Source organism: Mirounga angustirostris, unplaced genomic scaffold, assembly GCF_029215605.1.
Source record: "Mirounga angustirostris isolate CCGP_5_RB_7025 unplaced genomic scaffold, mMirAng1.0.hap1 SCAF_15, whole genome shotgun sequence".
Taxonomy (NCBI): Eukaryota; Metazoa; Chordata; class Mammalia; order Carnivora; family Phocidae; genus Mirounga; species Mirounga angustirostris.
In genome coordinates, this window is record NW_026991723.1 from 86,440,653 (window position 1) to 86,457,535 (window position 16,883).

General features: G+C 51.5%; 1 protein-coding gene across 8 annotated transcripts in view; it reads left to right on the forward strand.

Annotated features, from left to right (window-relative positions):
- SLC25A25 (solute carrier family 25 member 25) overlaps positions 1–16,883 on the forward strand; it is a 35,513-nt gene that overhangs the window by 14,637 nt on the left and 3,993 nt on the right. Inside the window, exons 1-6 of one of the 8 annotated variants that reach the window (XM_045883228.3) lie at positions 2,403–2,834; positions 12,543–12,669; positions 12,756–12,843; positions 13,515–13,550; positions 13,815–13,926; positions 15,138–15,296. In XM_045883228.3, coding sequence (XP_045739184.1) covers positions 2,616–2,834; positions 12,543–12,669; positions 12,756–12,843; positions 13,515–13,550; positions 13,815–13,926; positions 15,138–15,296 — 741 coding nt within the window. In that variant the 5' untranslated portion in view covers positions 2,403–2,615. Of the gene's footprint in view, positions 1–2,402; positions 2,835–9,295; positions 10,172–10,229; positions 10,736–12,542; positions 12,670–12,755; positions 12,844–13,514; positions 13,551–13,814; positions 13,927–15,137; positions 15,297–16,883 lie in introns of those variants that run through there. The other 7 variants (XM_045883223.3, XM_045883229.3, XM_045883226.3 and 4 more) reach the window with 7 other exon arrangements.

Genomic DNA, 16,883 nt, shown 5'->3' on the forward strand with positions numbered 1-16,883 from the left:
GCATGCAACTCTTGATCTCCGGATTGTGAGTTCAAGCCCTATGTTGGGTGTAGAGATTACTTAAAAATAAAAACCTTTTAAAAAATAAAATAACTAATATGTACTGTTCTCCTTTTTCTTAACATTTAATTATTTATTAGAGACAGAGACAGTGCGGGAAGAGGCAGAGGGAGAGAATTACCTAATTTAGTCTTTAACCAATTCTATGAAGTAACAATACAGTTCTTTTACTATCCCCATTTTGCACATACAGATATTAAAGTACAGAGAACTAAAGTAACTTGATCAAGACCATTCACAAAACGAGTAAGTGATGGCCAGGATTTAAACCTGGGCTCTGACTCTAAAGACTATACATCTAGTCAATGCACAGAACTGCTTCGAGATGAGGTCATTCTTTGTCCAGTGAGAGGGCAACTGACACTGACCCCTCAGCTTTCAGACCAAGCTTGGCCATCTTGCTTTCACTTCTCATGTTTTCTTTTTAAGTAAGTGTATGTATGTACATATGTATGCGTCCCTGGTCATACATGCGCATGATTCAGTTTCACAAGATCTAAGGCTATTCATTGAAAATAAATCTCCCACCTGCCTTTCTCCCCTCAAACTGCCAAGGGCCCCAAACCATCTCTTCAATATTTAGTGTGTCTTTCCAGAGATATCTGTTACATACGCACTGAAAAATCAATGGCAGCATATTGTCCCCTTTCTTCTGCACCTTGCTTTTCTCATTTAAAAAGATATACATATATTTTTAAAGATTTTATTTATTTGTGAGAGAGAGAGAGAGAGTGCATGCACAAGCAGGGGGAGCGGCAGGCAGAGGGAGAAGCAGACTCCCTGCTGAGGAGGGGGCCAGATGCGGGACTCGATCCCAGGACCCTGGGATCATGCTTAATGACTGAGCCACCCAGGCATCCTTAAAAAGATATTTTCAAGTCATCCCGTAACAGTAGATAGAGATGCCTCATTCTAGGGTTCCACTGTATGGGTGTGCCAGAATCTTCCCCACTTCTCTTGTAAAGGGCTTGAAGTTGTTTGCAGACTTGCACTATTATAAGCAAGGCTGCTTGATAAAATGTAATATCCTTATATTTTATCACATATGTATCATATAAATGTATATGTGATTTCCCACGTGTGCAAATATATCTGCAGGATAAATTGCTAAAAGTGGAATTGCTGTGTCAAAGGCTTTGTGCTTTTAACATGTTGGAAAGCCGGGACTGACTGACACTTTGGAGAGGTTGTACTGAAATACGCTCTTATAGCAGAGTGTGAGGGTGCAGGTTTCCCTCCACTCTCTCCAACACATGTTTTGAAACTTATCTCGTGCTTGTGTGTGTGTGTGTGTGTGTGTGTGTGTTAAGATTTATTTATTTATTTATTTTGGGCAGGGAGGGGCAGAGGGAGAGAGAGTCCCAAGCCTCACTCCGCACCGAGCACAGAGCCTATTGCAGGGCTCGATCTCACGACCCTGAGATCACCACCTGAACCGAAACCAAGAGTCAGGATGCTCAACTGACTGTGCCACCCAGGCGCCCCCAATGTTTGTGTTTTTAAAATAATGGCTGTGAACACCGTATCAAAGGGTTACTTTTGTGAGGGATACTGGTCACTGCGTTTGTCAGCTAGTAAATTAAGAAACAGATGACCAAAGATTAATTCCCTTTTATTCATGATCATCAACTCAGTCCAGTCTACAGACTTCATCTGTGCCTGGTTCTGGGTCCTTGCGGTAGAAAGATGTGTGACTTGGTCCCCGTCCCCAAGCAGCTCATGGTGTAGAGGAAGACGGGAGAATGAGTAGCTGGTCTGGCGTGCATTGTGTTCCACACGGTTGGAGAGAATGGGATAATGGAGCAAAGAAGAGTGTTGCTAGATGTGCTAGAAGTGATGCCAGGGTCTCTTGATGAGGTTAACCTTGATGGTGAACGTTGTCCCGGAAACAAGCAGGCGGAGAGGAGGAAGTGGGGCTCCTGCGCGGCTGCAGTGCAGGGAGGATTGTGTGAGCCGGGAGGCTCGCTGGAGGTTGCCATCAGCACCTCCCTGCAGAACCGTCGGCTGCATGCAGGGGATCGGCCGCCTGTGATTGGAGGGACGTTGCTGGTTGGGATAATGAACTCCGTAGTGTCGGCCGAGGTGATTGGCCGCGCCCTGCTGCAGTGAGAATGCGGTCGGGGTGCTCGGGTCCTCGCTGGTGTGATGATCATTAGTGGAGCGAGGACTGCTGAATAATTGGGAGCTCCAAGTTGCTTCTGCCTCCAGGAGAGATCAGTTGGGCTATTGCTTTTTCCTTTTTGAAAAAAGCCACACATTTGATCACCGTCCACGGGCAAAAGTGAGTTTTTACTGAAGAAGCTCCAGCTGCTCTCATTGCCAGCAGCCCTGGCCGCGGGGGCTCTCGGAGAGTGAGCTACTTCTCAGGCCAGGCAGGACAGCAGTGCTAGCAAATTGGAAAAAGCAGGAAACAGCCACTGCATGCAGAGCTTCCAGCTTTACAACTCCCCAGGCTAGCCGTCCGAGCAACCGTGTAGCCAGAGATCCTTGGTATTGTGGTCACATCCCTCCTCAAAAGTGACAGTCACCGCCGGCGACATTGGGAGGAAGCCGTGATGCTGCAGATGCTGTGGCATTTTCTGTCTAGCTTTCTCCCTAGGGCTGGGTGCCAAGGCTCCAGAGAGGGGAACAATAATGAAGTCAGAGGCACCCCGGCTCCAGCTCGGGGAGACCAGATGTCAAGCTTTTTGGGGAAACAGGACGGAAGGGCTGAGGCCACGGAAAAGAGACCCACCATTTTGCTGGTGGTTGGACCTGCAGAGCAGTTTCCTAAGGTAATGGTAACCTCAAGAGGACCTCCTACTTTAGGGGCTGGTCTAGGATCGGTTTCCTGGAAAAAACTGGAGTGTGGGGAGGAAGAGAGGACTTAGAAATCAATCAGTTTGGTACTGGAGGCTGGAGGGCAGAAGTGTTAGACAATGAAGAAGCCCAAGTCTTCAATCTAGAATCTTCCTGTGGCCACGGTAAAAGCTTTATCACCCTACCATGACTGCTTTGGTGTGGCCATTTGGGGAAGGAAGGTTGAAGGCAATAGAGGATTTACCTTAGGATTTGTCAGTTTGACCCCAGAGAGCCAGTTGAGAGGAAGAGACAAACGATAAGTGTGTCTTAGGTCTTAGCCTGTCTGAACAATGCAGGGAGGATCTTCAAAGTTGAACCCAACTGCCTGGAGCTGCGGAGGGCCAGCCTGTCCTGCATCCCTAAGGTCAGACCCCTTGCCTTTGGGTCTGCAAGGAAGGCAGTGGGAGGAGGAGTCAGAGGAAAGGGTGGAGTCTCAAGGTACAGAGGCCGGTACCCCTCGTGGGTCTGCGGGTCTGCTGAGTGCCAGAGCCTTCCGTTCATCTCATGCTCTGAGTGTGGGTTATTTCACCTCATCTTCCCGAGAGCCAAGGTAAGTGGTAACACCCCCATTTCATGGATGAGGAAACAGGTGCAGAAAGGTTGAGTAATTTGCCCAGGATTAAACAGTTATGGAGGGTAGAGGTGAGATTCCACCCCTAATCTGTTTGGAACTTTGCCCTGTACCTGCCTCACTTTACCTTAAGAAAGCAGTTTTAATGGGACCTGTCGCGTTCTTGGGATTAGAATGGAAAGCGCAGTTTGTCCGGGATTTCTCCTGCCTGCGCTAGGAGCGACCTTGCTGACCTCCTGAGTTTGGGTTATTTTGAATCTATTCTCCTTGGGATAAAAATCAACTAGAAGAGGGAAAGAGGTTCTGCCCTGTGTCTGGCACATTGTAGATTCCCCCAAAATGTTGCTTGAATTGAATTGCTTCATCAAATAATAAATGTTTGGTTATCCTTTGCTGAGTGGGAGGGACTTCTGATGCCACGGCTTCTGTGGGCGTTGAGGTGTGAGCTTGGGGAGAAGCCTCAGTGTCCGTGTGTGTCTGTCTGTCTGACCATCTGTTCCCCCACACCCCCCCCACCCCACCCCTGCTCATCCTGGTCAGCATGGATCTCAGAGTCTGTGTTCTGAGGTCTGCTTCAAGCTATGTCACTTTCTACCTTTCTGTCATCTTGGGATGAGCTCAGAAATGGCAGTGGTGCTCTTCTTTGTGAGGAGCTTTCTGATTTCCAGACCTGCTTCAGGGATCAAGGGATTGGCTGGCTCCCTTTTAAATTCACCTACTTTGGACTTTAATAATTAAACTGCTCCATTTCCCAAACTCATCCTGGCACCTCTTGCCAGCCCTCCCCGGGGGTGGCCTCACATCAGGACTTTCTGTTCTGAACAGCTTCACTCCTGGCCTGCCAGTTAGGGGCCATGGGGCTGAGCCAGAGACCCACAGCTTTCATGAACCTGCTCTCCCCGAGAGAGAGAGAGAGCAGCTAGAGGGGGAGTGGGGGGAGGCAGCCCCAGGAGGGAGACAGATCAGCCGGTTCGGTTTGAAGCAAGAAAGCAAGCCCATCTGGGCCGTGTGGACTCTTTAAAAGCAGATAAACCAAGACCTGGGGGGCACCGATGGTTAAGCATCTGCCTTCGGCTCAGGTCATGATCCCAGGGTCCTGGGATGGAGCCCCGCATCGAGCTCCCTGCTCAGCGAGGAACCTGCTTCTCCCTTGCCCTCTGCTTGTGCTCTCTCGCTCTGTCAAATAAATAAAATCTTTAAAAAAACAAACAAACAAACGAGACCTGGGACTAGCAGGAGCATTTCTGTGGATAAACTGACAGTCGGAATAGCGTGTTTTCGCAGCGTGTGGCCTTGCCTGCTGGCTGCAGTGACTGAGAGGTGGGGTTTGGCGTTTGTGATCCCTGGCCAAGGGGACCTGGCCTCGCTGTCTCCCTCAGGAGAACGCTGCGGAAACCTTATAGACACATCTCCCTTGGTCCTCAGCTTCCCAGTTCTCCAGCCGCACTACTTTGTTTTGCTCTCATTTCCCCCATTGAAATATGTCTGCTAGTGAGTCAGGTTCCTGCAGGCTTTTATTCTAGGAACTGTTCCAGTGTTCCCCTTTACCTTTGTCTTACAGTTAATCTGCAGTTGGAGACGAAAGCCTTAGTGTGGAGTAAGAGGCACCCTCAGCGGCATTCAAGCTCGCAAATCCTGAGGGGCCATCTTCTCAGAAGCTCAGAGAATTTTGCTCATTGTGTGTCTAATTGCCAAGTGTAGGCAGGTTTCATCGGAACCGGCTGCCCTGGGCTGTCATGGCAACCCGATCATCAAACGACACCCCGGCTGCAGCAGCCAGTGAGGTTCGAGAGCCTTCCAGGTGGGTGGGGCTAGAAGAGCCGGATGCTGGCAGGGCTCCTTCACATATTAATATTTTTGGCTTGGTCTGAGTCATTGCAGGGGAGGGGGGAGATACCTTATGACCTAATGTTTCACTCCCAAAGGTACTCTACCTGCCCTGTTCTTACTCATGGTATTTGGCACTTACGGGAAGCACCTGTTCTGGGGCATGAGCCAGCCTGGTAGAACGGGGACGACTTGTGGTGGCATTGGCGGATTTGAGGGGGACAGGATGCTGCCTGGAAGAGGAACTTCTACCTTAACGGAGGAAATGGAATCCGATAGCACTAGATCCTCAGGGATCTAGAGTTGCTGTCATTGCTTCTGCATGCAGTTGTCACAGGAACGGACATCAGAAGAGAGCAGCGAAAGTAGATCTGGGTCACAAAATTAGAATAAGCAAAAAGAGCAGAAAAGAATGGTAGCCAGCAGGATGAGGAGAGGGACAACACAGGACACCGTGAGCTGGTGTGAATTGTGAGGAACCGAACGCGAACCTTGCTTTAATCTTTCTTACTGGTATTTCCCCTCTGCATGGTCAGAAGCTGTAACACAGATCGGCTTTTGTGTTGTTTTCTAGCTAAGCCTGAGCCTGAACCTGCTCGGGTCTCACCTTTCCCACACACCTGCCACCTCTCAATATGAAGTATTGCTTACTGTAATTCTCCGCGTCAAGCTTACAGGCTTTCTTTGGAAACCGAGTTTAAAATCTTATTGGCAGTATCAGGTTTGGGTGCCATTTTACATGGATGTAACAAGAGCTGGGTCCTGGGTGAGGCTCAGCCCTGCTGCCAACAGGTTCTGGGGCCTGGGCGAACCAGGTCACCTCTCCAAGTCTCTTTGCTCATCTCAGATTAAAGGGCGACCCGAGGAGCCCCTCTGGGCCCCACTGTCTATAACCCCAGGGATACAGCACTTACCGCGGATCCCAGGTGCCTAGAGGTTGGCTCACTTGGACAGAATTTCCAGTTTCTTTGTGCAAGTGGAATTCCGCAAGACCTGTGAGACTCAGGAGGGAGGGGTGGTTTAAATAAGCAAACACCAATTCAGGTTTGTCCAATGAAGACATTCTGTTGGACTCCATCTCAGTTGCACAATACAAATACATTGGAACCCTTAAAATTAATGTTGGAATAGAACTAACGTTAGCATTGTAAAATAATATTTTGACAAGCACACGCAGGGCTTTTCGGAGGACGTTTCTTGACCCCATGATACCATCGGTCTGTGGAGTAATGAGCTTTGTTATAATCAGGATTTCATCCTGTTTTTTTCTAGAAAACAGTTGCTCTTATCTGATAATGCTTTTTTTTTTTTTTTAAGATTTTATTTATTTATTTGACAGAGAGAGAAGGAACACAGCAGGGGGAGTGGGAGAGGGAGAAGCAGACTTCCTGAGGAGCAGGGAGCCCGATGTGGGGCTCAATCCCAGGACCCTGGGATCATGACCTGAGCGGAAGGCAGACGCTTAACCGACTGAGCCACCCAGGCGCCCCATCTGATAATGCTTTAGTAAGTTTCCCACAAAGTATAGAATGTAGGTTTCACTTTTATTTGGTATTGTCTTCGAACCTCTTCTTGTGTTAGTTCTATAAATACATCAGAAAACTCAATAGTACACAGAGAAAAATTCAGTGGTACAGTTATGTTTACCAAAATTATTTGAAAAATGCACTTTATTAGGAAACAAACATCTCCAAGTTAAACAACTTATTTTTTTCAGTCAAAACGTTTGCCATACTGTATTAGAATGACTGCAGTCATCACTGAAATGAGATACTTCAGCATCTCTCTTATTTTCGTTTCAGATGCAAATATGAATAATTTAACAAAGGAAGATCAGCATTTCAGAATGTAGCTCTTTTATTTATAAATGTGAACCTCCTTTTTTAAAATTTTATTTTTTAAAGATTTTATTTGACAGAGAGCACAAACAGGGGGGGTGGCAGGCAGAGGGAGAGGGAGAAGCAGGCTCCCTGGGGAAGCCTGATGTGGGACTTGATCCCAGGATCCCGGGATCATGACTGGAGCCAAAGGCAGTCGCTTAACCAACTGAGCCACCCAGGCGCCCTTTTAATTTTATTTTTAAGTAATCTCTCCACACAACATGGGGCTCAAACTCACGACCCCGAGATCAAGAGTTGCTTGCTCTACCGACTAAGCCAGCCAGGTGCCCCTATAAATGTGAACCTACTTTTTTTTTTCCTAAGATTTTATTTACTTATTTGAGAGATGGCGAGAGCACAGACGGAGAGGGAGAGTGACAGGGAGAAGCAGGCTCCCCACTGAGCAGAGAGCCCTGAGATCATGGCCTGAGCTGAAGGCAGACGCTTAATCGACTGAGCCACCCAGGTGCCCCTACATATAAACCTCCTTTAAAATAAAAATAATAGGGGCACCTGGGTGGCTCAGTTGGTTAAGCGACTGCCTTCGGCTCAGGTCATGATCCTGGAGTCCCAGGATCGAGTCCCTCATCGGGCTCCCTGCCCCGCAGGGAGTCTGCTTCTCCCTCTGACCCTCCCCCCTCTCATGCTCTCTCTCTCTCATTCTCTCTCTCAAATAAATAAAAATCTTTAAAAAAAATAAATAAAAATAAAATAAAATAAAAATAATACATGATCTTGTTGAGATGGATAAAATACTCTGACGAGTGCAGACACTCAGAAAAACATACTTTAGGTCTTCATCAAGAGTGGTCGTGTTTGTTTCCTGGGGTCTTAAAGGCCTGCCACTGGCTTCACTCATTCAGAGGCTATTTATATCCGCACCCTCCATGACCAAGTCAGGGTACAAAGGTTCAAAACCATAGCCTCCTGCCTTCAAGGACCCCAGTAGCAGAGATAAGTTGTACATGAACACAGCCCTGAACCAGAAATTCTGGATGGGGGCAGTTGAAGAGATAGATGACTGTCATGGACTTAGGTGGAGGCTGAGCAGAAATCGGGATAATCCAAGCTGTCTCCGGATTCCTCATCGGATCCTCCCCAGTGTAGTCCAAGACCTGTCTTTACAGACTCATCATCAAATCTCTTTTGGAAGGGCTGAAATGTCATGTAAGTCAATAAATGTTTCATAATGCTGTATTTAAGCATCAACATCTTTTTTTTTTTTTTAAGATTTTATTTATTTGAGAGAGCGAGTGCAAGCAGGGGGGAGAGGCAGAGGGGGAGAGAAAGGGAGAAGCAGACCCAGGGAGCCCAATGCGGGGCTCTGTCCCAGGTCCCTGGGATCATGATCTGAGCTGAAGGCAGATGCTTAACTGACTGAGCCACCCAGGTGCCCCACCCAACACCTTATTTTAAAATCCTTTTTTCTAGTTCTTAACAAAAAGCTTTTTAGCGAAGAAATTCATTTTACTTTTGGTGATTTCCAAATTATAACCATCCATTTTTATCCATCCTGGTAGTGAGACTTAGTCTATATTAGGAAGTGGTGCACTGTAGAAGGAACGTCTTTGTGACGCGGTCTGCCTCCTCAGCACGAATCTCCTGACATTTCCCGTGGGGAAGGGATGATGTGGAGATGGTAGGCTGAGCTGGAGAGGCTCACCCTTAGGTGATGACCCAAACCTGACTTTCCAGGACCTGAGATTTTTCTCTTATCCTCACGTCAAAGCGGTGTTCTGAAGCCGTGTTGCCCGATAGAACTTTATGGGTGATGGAAATGTTCAGTGAGTCCATGTGGCTGTGGAGTACCTGAAATGTGGTCACACAACTCAGGACCTGAATTTTTAATTTCATTTAATTAATTTAAAATTTAAAACTTCCCTCCTGAATAGCACAGACCTAGGCCAGAAAGCTTGCACTATACCAAACTTTGAAGTGTTCTGAGAGTGGGCTCTGAAGGCTATCTGGAGTCTTATGTGAGGGCCCAGCTGACCCCAGAGTAATGCTTCTGGGGAATCCCTCCCCACAACCACCTTTAGTGACGGTCCTTTCTGACCCCATGGTGTCAGCTCCTGGGTGCTTGCAGGACCCCCAGGGGAAGCCTACAGGGGAATGGGTTGCTTCTGAGGTGATCACATTGCAGAGTGGCCTGGAAAAGGTCACTGGCGCCAGCTGGAAGGCCAAGTCCAGGGCTCAGCCAGCTCCGGGACAGCTCCCTGGCAGATGAATGAACGGGAGCCCGCCGACATGGGGCCACTTCCAGGATGGCTGGGCACTCGGCTCCCAGGCAGCCCCTGCCGACTTGTACCCTCACAGCTAAACTGGGCCCCTTTCCAGGAAGCATGGACTCAGTCTGTACATCCACTGATTTTTCTGTTGGGAATGATTTCCTAAGGGGAGAAAACCATTGTATTGGGTGACGCGTTTGGGGACCTTGTGGAAAAACATGCTGAGGGCTGTTTGTTCATCTGGAGGGCTTGGCAGCGGAGGGTGAAGGTTCGTTGGGGCAGCACTCTCCCGCGGCCAGCTTCCGAAGAGTTAAGTCGGGGCGCCCGTGACGTCAGTCCTGATCTTTACACCCCTCCACTTGAGCAATCGCCGCCTCCTCACGGGGCCGGCGCTCATTGGCTGTGGGCAGGACTTCCCCTGGGCCGGCTTTTCTCAGTTAAGTAAAAGAGCAGGGCCTGAGCAGCCGATGACAGCTGCGCCCCGGCTCCTCTGGAGCGAGCGTGCGGCCCGGGCAGCATTCCCTGGCTCCGCGGCGGCCCGCGCGCCCGGCTCCCCGTCAGCATGCTCTGCCTGTGCCTGTATGTGCCGCTCATCGGGGAGACCCAGACCGAGTTCCAGTACTTCGAGTCCAAGGGCCTTCCCGCCGAGCTGAAGTCCATCTTCAAACTCAGCGTCTTCATCCCCTCCCAGGAGTTCTCCACCTACCGCCAGTGGAAGCAGGTCTGGAGCGGCGGCCGAGTGAATGCATGCGTGGTGGTAGAGGGTGCGCGTGCGCGAACTCCCCCCCGCCCCCGCTCCCCGCCCATGGAAGGGAAAGAATGTGTGAAATGTGCAAGTTATCTCCCCAGTTGTCATGTGGCTGTAGCCGGGAAAGGGTTATGTCACGTCACGGGAATGACTGGCTTTCTTTCATATAACTTCCAAGGAAGGCCGGAGTTACTGGGGAGATACCTGTGGGAAATGGAAAGGAATTCTTTACTGGGGATGGGGGGGGGGAGTTCAACAGAAACACAGGGCCGCGAAGGGGGACACAGCCCAGCCACTGTGGGGCCGTTTCTCAGAGCTGGGGGAGGGAGAGGCAGAGAAGCTCCTGTTGGAGGCCTAGAGTTGGAACTGGAGCTGCGGAGGCTGGAGCTGGCAGGGCCGTGTCCTGAGGAGGGGGAGCCCTCCGAAGACTTCCTTTGGGAGCAGCAAAAATCGTGACATTTTGAAGATGCGGAAATGACTCCAGAGCTTGTGGGGAGCCCCTTGCCTCCTAAAGGAGCACCCTGACTTCTCTGTTAATCAGATCTCATGCAGTCTCCCACTGCTCATGATGGCAGTGGAGGTCAGATGGTGTGCTGGGGATGGGGATTAGCATATCCTAGGAAGGAGACAGAAAGTAGGCCCGGTGGTTCTGAGGTAGAAGCAAGGACGTCGAGAATGTCTTGAAATCCCCTGCAGTGAACACATCCTTGGGTTCTCTGTATTACCGCACACCCGCCCCCACTGAGGCACATGGATCGTGTTGGTGGCAGAGAAGCCCAGAAACTGAAAAGCTCTGTGCCTAACATTCGCCTCCTAGATTCTATTTCCGCTCCTGCCATAAATCTAGAATGATAACCATATATGTAATTTGTACCATTCTTAGCCGAGAGCACAGATGTCTGCAGGAAGTTAACTCCAGATAGCAGATGCAAAATGTGCCAGCCCCTGTCTCGCATTCCTGCCACACCCCCGGCGTTGTTCTTTGGATCATGTTAGGTGACATGGTATTTGTCCAGGCTTCCTCCTAGTTCCCTCAGTGGCTGAGCAGTCACAAAGGGCCATCAGGTGGTTCAGAGAGTAACCATGATCTTAATCATGGGAGAGCACCAGCTAGCCAATGGTCCATCCATTCCGAAACCCACTGGCTCAAGAGACTTCTAAAGCCAGATTGGTTTGTGACTAGTGAGCCTGTTTCTCACCGAGAGAATTGGGCAACACAGGAAGACTATGACCATTTTCCTTAGGAGGTTCTTGGTCCAGATTTTGGGGTGTTGCTAGGTTGCAGTGACTCATGTGTGTCACCCACCTTCTTGAGATTAGCTTTTAGGGTGGCCGCGGGATCTCCAGGGAGGTGGCTCTGGAGTCTTAACAGGCCCAGCCTGAATCTCGCCCACCACTTTCCTGCCTGTGTAACCATGGATAAATTAACCTCTCTGAGCTTGTTTCCTTCTCTGTAAAAAATGGGGGGAATGACAGTACCTGCCTCCCAGAGCTGCTTGAGAGGGTTCAGCAGGGTACTAGGGGTAAAGCATTTAGCGGGCCCTGTGGCACCAGGCCAAGGGCTCGCTCGTTTGGGGAGAATTTCCAGGGGCTGAGCATGCAAAACTGCAGCTGCTGAACAAAGCTCACCTCTAGGGGCAGGCACAGAGTTCTGTTCAAGGGGTCTCTTCAAGCCTTCTTGGGTCAGGAAGCTACTAAGAGCTGGCCTGCTTTTCAGTACCTGGTTATGTCATCTGGCTCCCCTGGGATCAGAGGCTGGCAGTGCCATCAAGCCCATGCCCACGCCCAAGAATAGGCCCCCTTGGCTCCTACCAGGGTCCCCTGGCCATGTTTCTGCCACGCAGGCATCGGCAGGGGCCAGCTCTGCCCCCATACCTTTACCCTGGTCACCCATTTGTTCTTGGGCCTGTGCCACTGTTAGGGATAAAAAGAGCAAGCTGCAGCATTCCTCGTGGCATCTGGAGCGCCCGAGGCCATCCCCACATTTGGGCAGAGAGCATGCGGGCTGAGGCCGGGCGCCAGGGACCCTGCTGCAGGGGAGCACACAGCTGACCTTGGTTGTACAATAAGTTAGTCTTCAGGACACTTGGAATGAGAAAGTGCCAAGCCGGCCGCTTGCTGGCCTGTGTCTGAAGGGCGCCTCCCGGGGGTGCCTTTTTCCGTTTGCTTGTGAGGGGAAGCAAGATGGGCTTTTGCTTGGGTTCTGGCTAGGCCTTGGGGATCCAAGTGGTGGCATTGGGGATAGAGCCGAGGAAGCATCTCAGGTCCTTGTGGCCACCTCTGTGCATGGGTTAGCACAGTTGTTTCCTGGGGACGGGCCGCCACGAGGAACGAGGAAAAGCTGGGGCCCGAGCTCAAGGAGGAAACTTTAACTTTTTTTTTAATAGAAAATTGTGCAAGCTGGAGATAAAGACCTCGATGGGCAGCTCGACTTTGAAGAGTTTGTCCATTATCTCCAAGATCACGAGAAGAAGCTGAGGCTGGTGTTCAAGAGTTTGGACAAGAAGAATGATGGTGAGCGTTGCCTCCAGAACCAGTGGCTGCCCGGGTCTCAGGCCTCTTGCGGGCCGGGCCCCTGGCTGAAGCCTTTGTTGTTGCAGGACGGATCGACGCTCAGGAGATCATGCAGTCCCTGCGGGACCTGGGAGTCAAGATATCCGAACAGCAGGCCGAAAAGATTCTCAAGAGGTGAGAACTTTGTCAGCCTCTGTATCTGGTTTAACAAATGCATGATGAAAGAAACGTTCTTGGACCAACCCCGTGGCGCCCTTCATTGTATTGACCCCGTTTCTCCAAACTTCGGCTTCTGGTGGTTTGACGCCATGAGTAGGTAGCTCCTCCCCAGGAGCAGCCGCTCCCTGAGTTCCAGGTCAGAGTCACAAATCACCTGGAAGTGTGCCCGCTCACCGGTGACCCGTGAAGAGAAAAGACCAGTTGGGGGGATTTCAAGTGGGTGAAAGGCGAGCAAGGACCGCTCTCTCTGCCTGGTGGGGACGGGAAGGGGCTCGGGTGGCAGCAGTCTGCGTACGGTGGACTTCTCCCTGAGAATGCTGACTTTTCTCCCCCCTGTAATCAGATGTGCTGCCCAAGACAGCTCCCGGGGGAGCCCTGGTCCTGGGGGGAGAGCATATATAGTGGCCGTGGCGGGAAATCGCGCAGATTGGCCTTAGGAGCGCTGCCCCTGCCGCCCGCGCCTTTCCAGATCCCCGGGGCCGGAAGCGGCTGGTCAGGGACAGCTGCCTCTCGTCCGGCTCCCTGGGCATTATGCCGTGCTATGTGCCTGCTTCGCTAACATCTGCTCAGAGCACTTATCTGTGTTTCTCCTCTCTCCTCTGCATCCTCCTTTGTCTGTCTGTCAGAATACGAACGGGCCACTTCTGGGGCCCTGTAACCTAGTAAGTATCCGTGTCACCCTGGTGACCCCCTCCCTCCTGGACCTCTGTGCCTGATCAGAACAGGGTTCTTGTGGGTCACTGTATTCCCGTTTCCGTGCAAAGTGGGGTGTGGAACCACCTCGCCTCTTCACTGGGGCCGAGGCACCTCCCGTGGTTTCCTCAGTGGCCCAGCGCCTGCCCTGGGCTCGCCTGGAGGGGGGATAGTGCAGCTCACGTATGGGCCTGTTTACCCCGGGGGCAACCGACCATGCGCTTGTCTTGCAGCATGGATAAAAATGGCACGATGACCATCGACTGGAACGAGTGGAGAGACTACCACCTTCTGCACCCCGTGGAAAACATCCCCGAGATCATCCTGTACTGGAAGCATTCCACGGTGAGTCCCGTGCCCCGGGCCGTGAAGGCACTTTCTCCCTCCTCCATTCACACGTCCGCTCTCGAGGCGTCAGCCCCCATCCTGGTGTGGGGGTGAGAGTGGGGTTTTCAGCTTGCCTCTTCTTTAGCACGAGACTCCACTCCTCCGCCAGCCCCACAGAGCCCTCCACGTGTGCCCTCCATTCCCCCACGCCAGCCCTGACCACCCAGACACGGGGTTCCCTCTGCCCCAGATGCCCTCCCGCCCCACATGCTGCCTGTCCTTCAGGGTCCGCTCCAGACACCGCTTCCCCAATCCTGCTCGTTCTCCCAAAGCCCGCATGCGCCTGGGGCAGCGGGGACAATACTAAAACAAATAGAGCCATTAAGTTTCTTCCCCCAGCACCCCATTTTTTGTGTCCTTTCTTTCTGTCAAAGAAAATGTCCTGTACATGCTACTCTGTCACCCCTGTCAGCACTGCTGTTCAGAAAGACCCATCACACCTCCCTGGTTGTGGCCATGTTGACCCCCCACCTGCGAGCCCCTTCTTTCAGGGTACGCCCGCCCCATCTGCCATCTTAGCTACCCCAGACTGTCCGCTCTGGGAGGGGAGGCCGGGGGCGCGCCTCTGGTCTGTCTCCCGCAGTGCCCAGGGCAGGGTCTTATCCTCAGGGCACCTCTGGCTCTCCAGTTGGCTGATGGGAGCAGAGCTGGCTCTGACCAGGCGGGATGCCACCCAGGAGAGCGGCTGTTCTGTAGGCATTGCAGTCTCTGATATTTGCCGAGGCCTTGTGCAATGTTCTGCCAGCGTGATCTGGTTCCACGTCGGGTTTCAGAATTTTTACCCCTGACTTGACCCTTTCAATACAGGCAGTCTGGTGATCCTCAGCTAAAATGCCTTTGTAAGCCGTTCTTGCAAGAGCTGGGGGCAAGTCTCTGCAAGGCTGTCCAAATGGTTTTATAACCGCTTTCTTCCAGCCTCGCTCTCAGATTCTCTCCCTGGGCCTCTGCAGGGCTCACACAGGGGTCGGAGCTGTACCACCTCCACACGGTGAATGGGAAGGGGCATACTCGTACCCCCACCCTGGGCCTGGGGCATTGTCACCATCTGTGTGGCCCCTGGGGCCCGGCCATTCTGGACGGTGCCAGGTTACGGACCTGGCTGTCTGCCAGCAGCTTGGCCACGAGCATCAGGAGCCTGCTTATTTTATCTCTGCTGGTCTTCCTTGCAGATCTTTGATGTGGGTGAGAATCTGACGGTCCCCGATGAATTCACCGTGGAGGAGAGGCAGACAGGGATGTGGTGGAGACACCTGGTGGCTGGAGGCGGGGCCGGGGCTGTATCCAGAACTTGCACGGCGCCCCTGGACAGACTCAAGGTGCTCATGCAGGTACGTGGGAAAACGGGCCTCAGACCACCCGGTTTCCACCCCGTGGGTCCTCAGTGAGTCGGTTTTCTCCTCCTTTGTCTTTTGCTCTTTGGGCTCATACTTTTCTTTTCTTTTCTTTTCTTTTTTTTAAGATTTTATTTATTTGACAGAGAGAGACAGCAAGAGCAGGAATACAAGCAGGGGGAGTGGGAGAGGGAGAAGCAGGCCTCCCGCTGAGCAGGGAGCCCGATGTGGGACTCGATCCCAGGACCCTGGGATCATGACCTGAGCCGAAGGCAGACGCTTAACGACTGAGCCACCCAGGCGCCCTGGGCTCATACTTTTCTAACCCAATAAATTAGATTGGAATTATTGCTCAGACAAGGGCAACAGAAGATCCAGGTCTAAGTGCCCTTTTGCATGTAGTTTATTTCATCTTATCCAGGGCACGAAAGCCAGGGGTCACATTACAGGGCTGAAATGTGGACAGGTGAAGCCAGTGAGAACCGGGGTGGCAGGAACCTGTTGCCCTGGGCACATCTTGTGTAGGCAGCACACGGGGTGGATGCGAGCAGACCCCCACCTGGCCCAGACACCTTTACCTTGGCCGGGTGCCCAACTCCACGTCTGCAGGGCAGAGATAAGCTAGGTCCACGTCAGGGACAGGCTTGCGAAATTGACCTGCACGAGGATGGCCTGTCGGACTTCAGTGTCACCTGAATGTGTCTGCCCGCCCCCCCCGACCCCCTCCCCCCGGCCTTTTGCTTGTGTGCAAGTGCTGGTGTTTCTGAGCCCTGCTCAGAAAAGGTGCCATCCTCTTGGGATGATGAGCACTGGGTCTTGTATGGAAGTGATCAATCACTGAGTTCTACTCCAGAAACCAAGATTACACTGTACATTAACTACCTAAAATTCTTTATTTATTTTATTTTTTGTTCAAGATTTTATTTACGTGTCAGAGAGAGAGCATAAGCAGTGGGAGCGGCAGGCAGAGGGAGAAGCAGGCTCCCTATTGAGCAAGGAGCCTGATGCAGGGCTCGATCCCAGGACCCTGGGATCATGACCTGAGCCAAAGGCAGACGCTTAACGACTGAGCCACCCAGGCGTCCCACTACCTAAAATTGTTTTAAAAAGAAAAGAAAGGAAGAAAAAAAGGTGCCATCCTTTCCTCCCCATCTTGCCCTCCTGAGCCTGCGTTGTTTTGAAGCCTGTTAAACATGAACTCCCTTCTCTTGCAGAAGTGGGGGGTGGGAGGGCGGAATGGTTTGGGGAGAAAAGCTTTGGGGAATGAAACCTGACTGGGGTCCCGCCTTCACAGCTATGTGACCTCGTGACCTGCTTCCTCACTCCAGTGCCTGGACTTCCATTCCTCTGTAAAACCCAAGGGGCTTGAACAAATTGTCTCCCCAGTACCTGGGATGGGCCTTACAGTGATCCGTGGGTTTATGATGGTTGAAACTGGTTGTGGGTTTGGAAAAGCCCAGTATATGACTCTCGGCACTTCTATACGTGTTTGAAATTTTTCCATGGTAAAAAGCTCAGTTGAAGAAAGGTGGTTAAGGTAGTGGCCGAGGTGGTTAAGGTAGTGGCCGCGGGGTGTTTAGCACA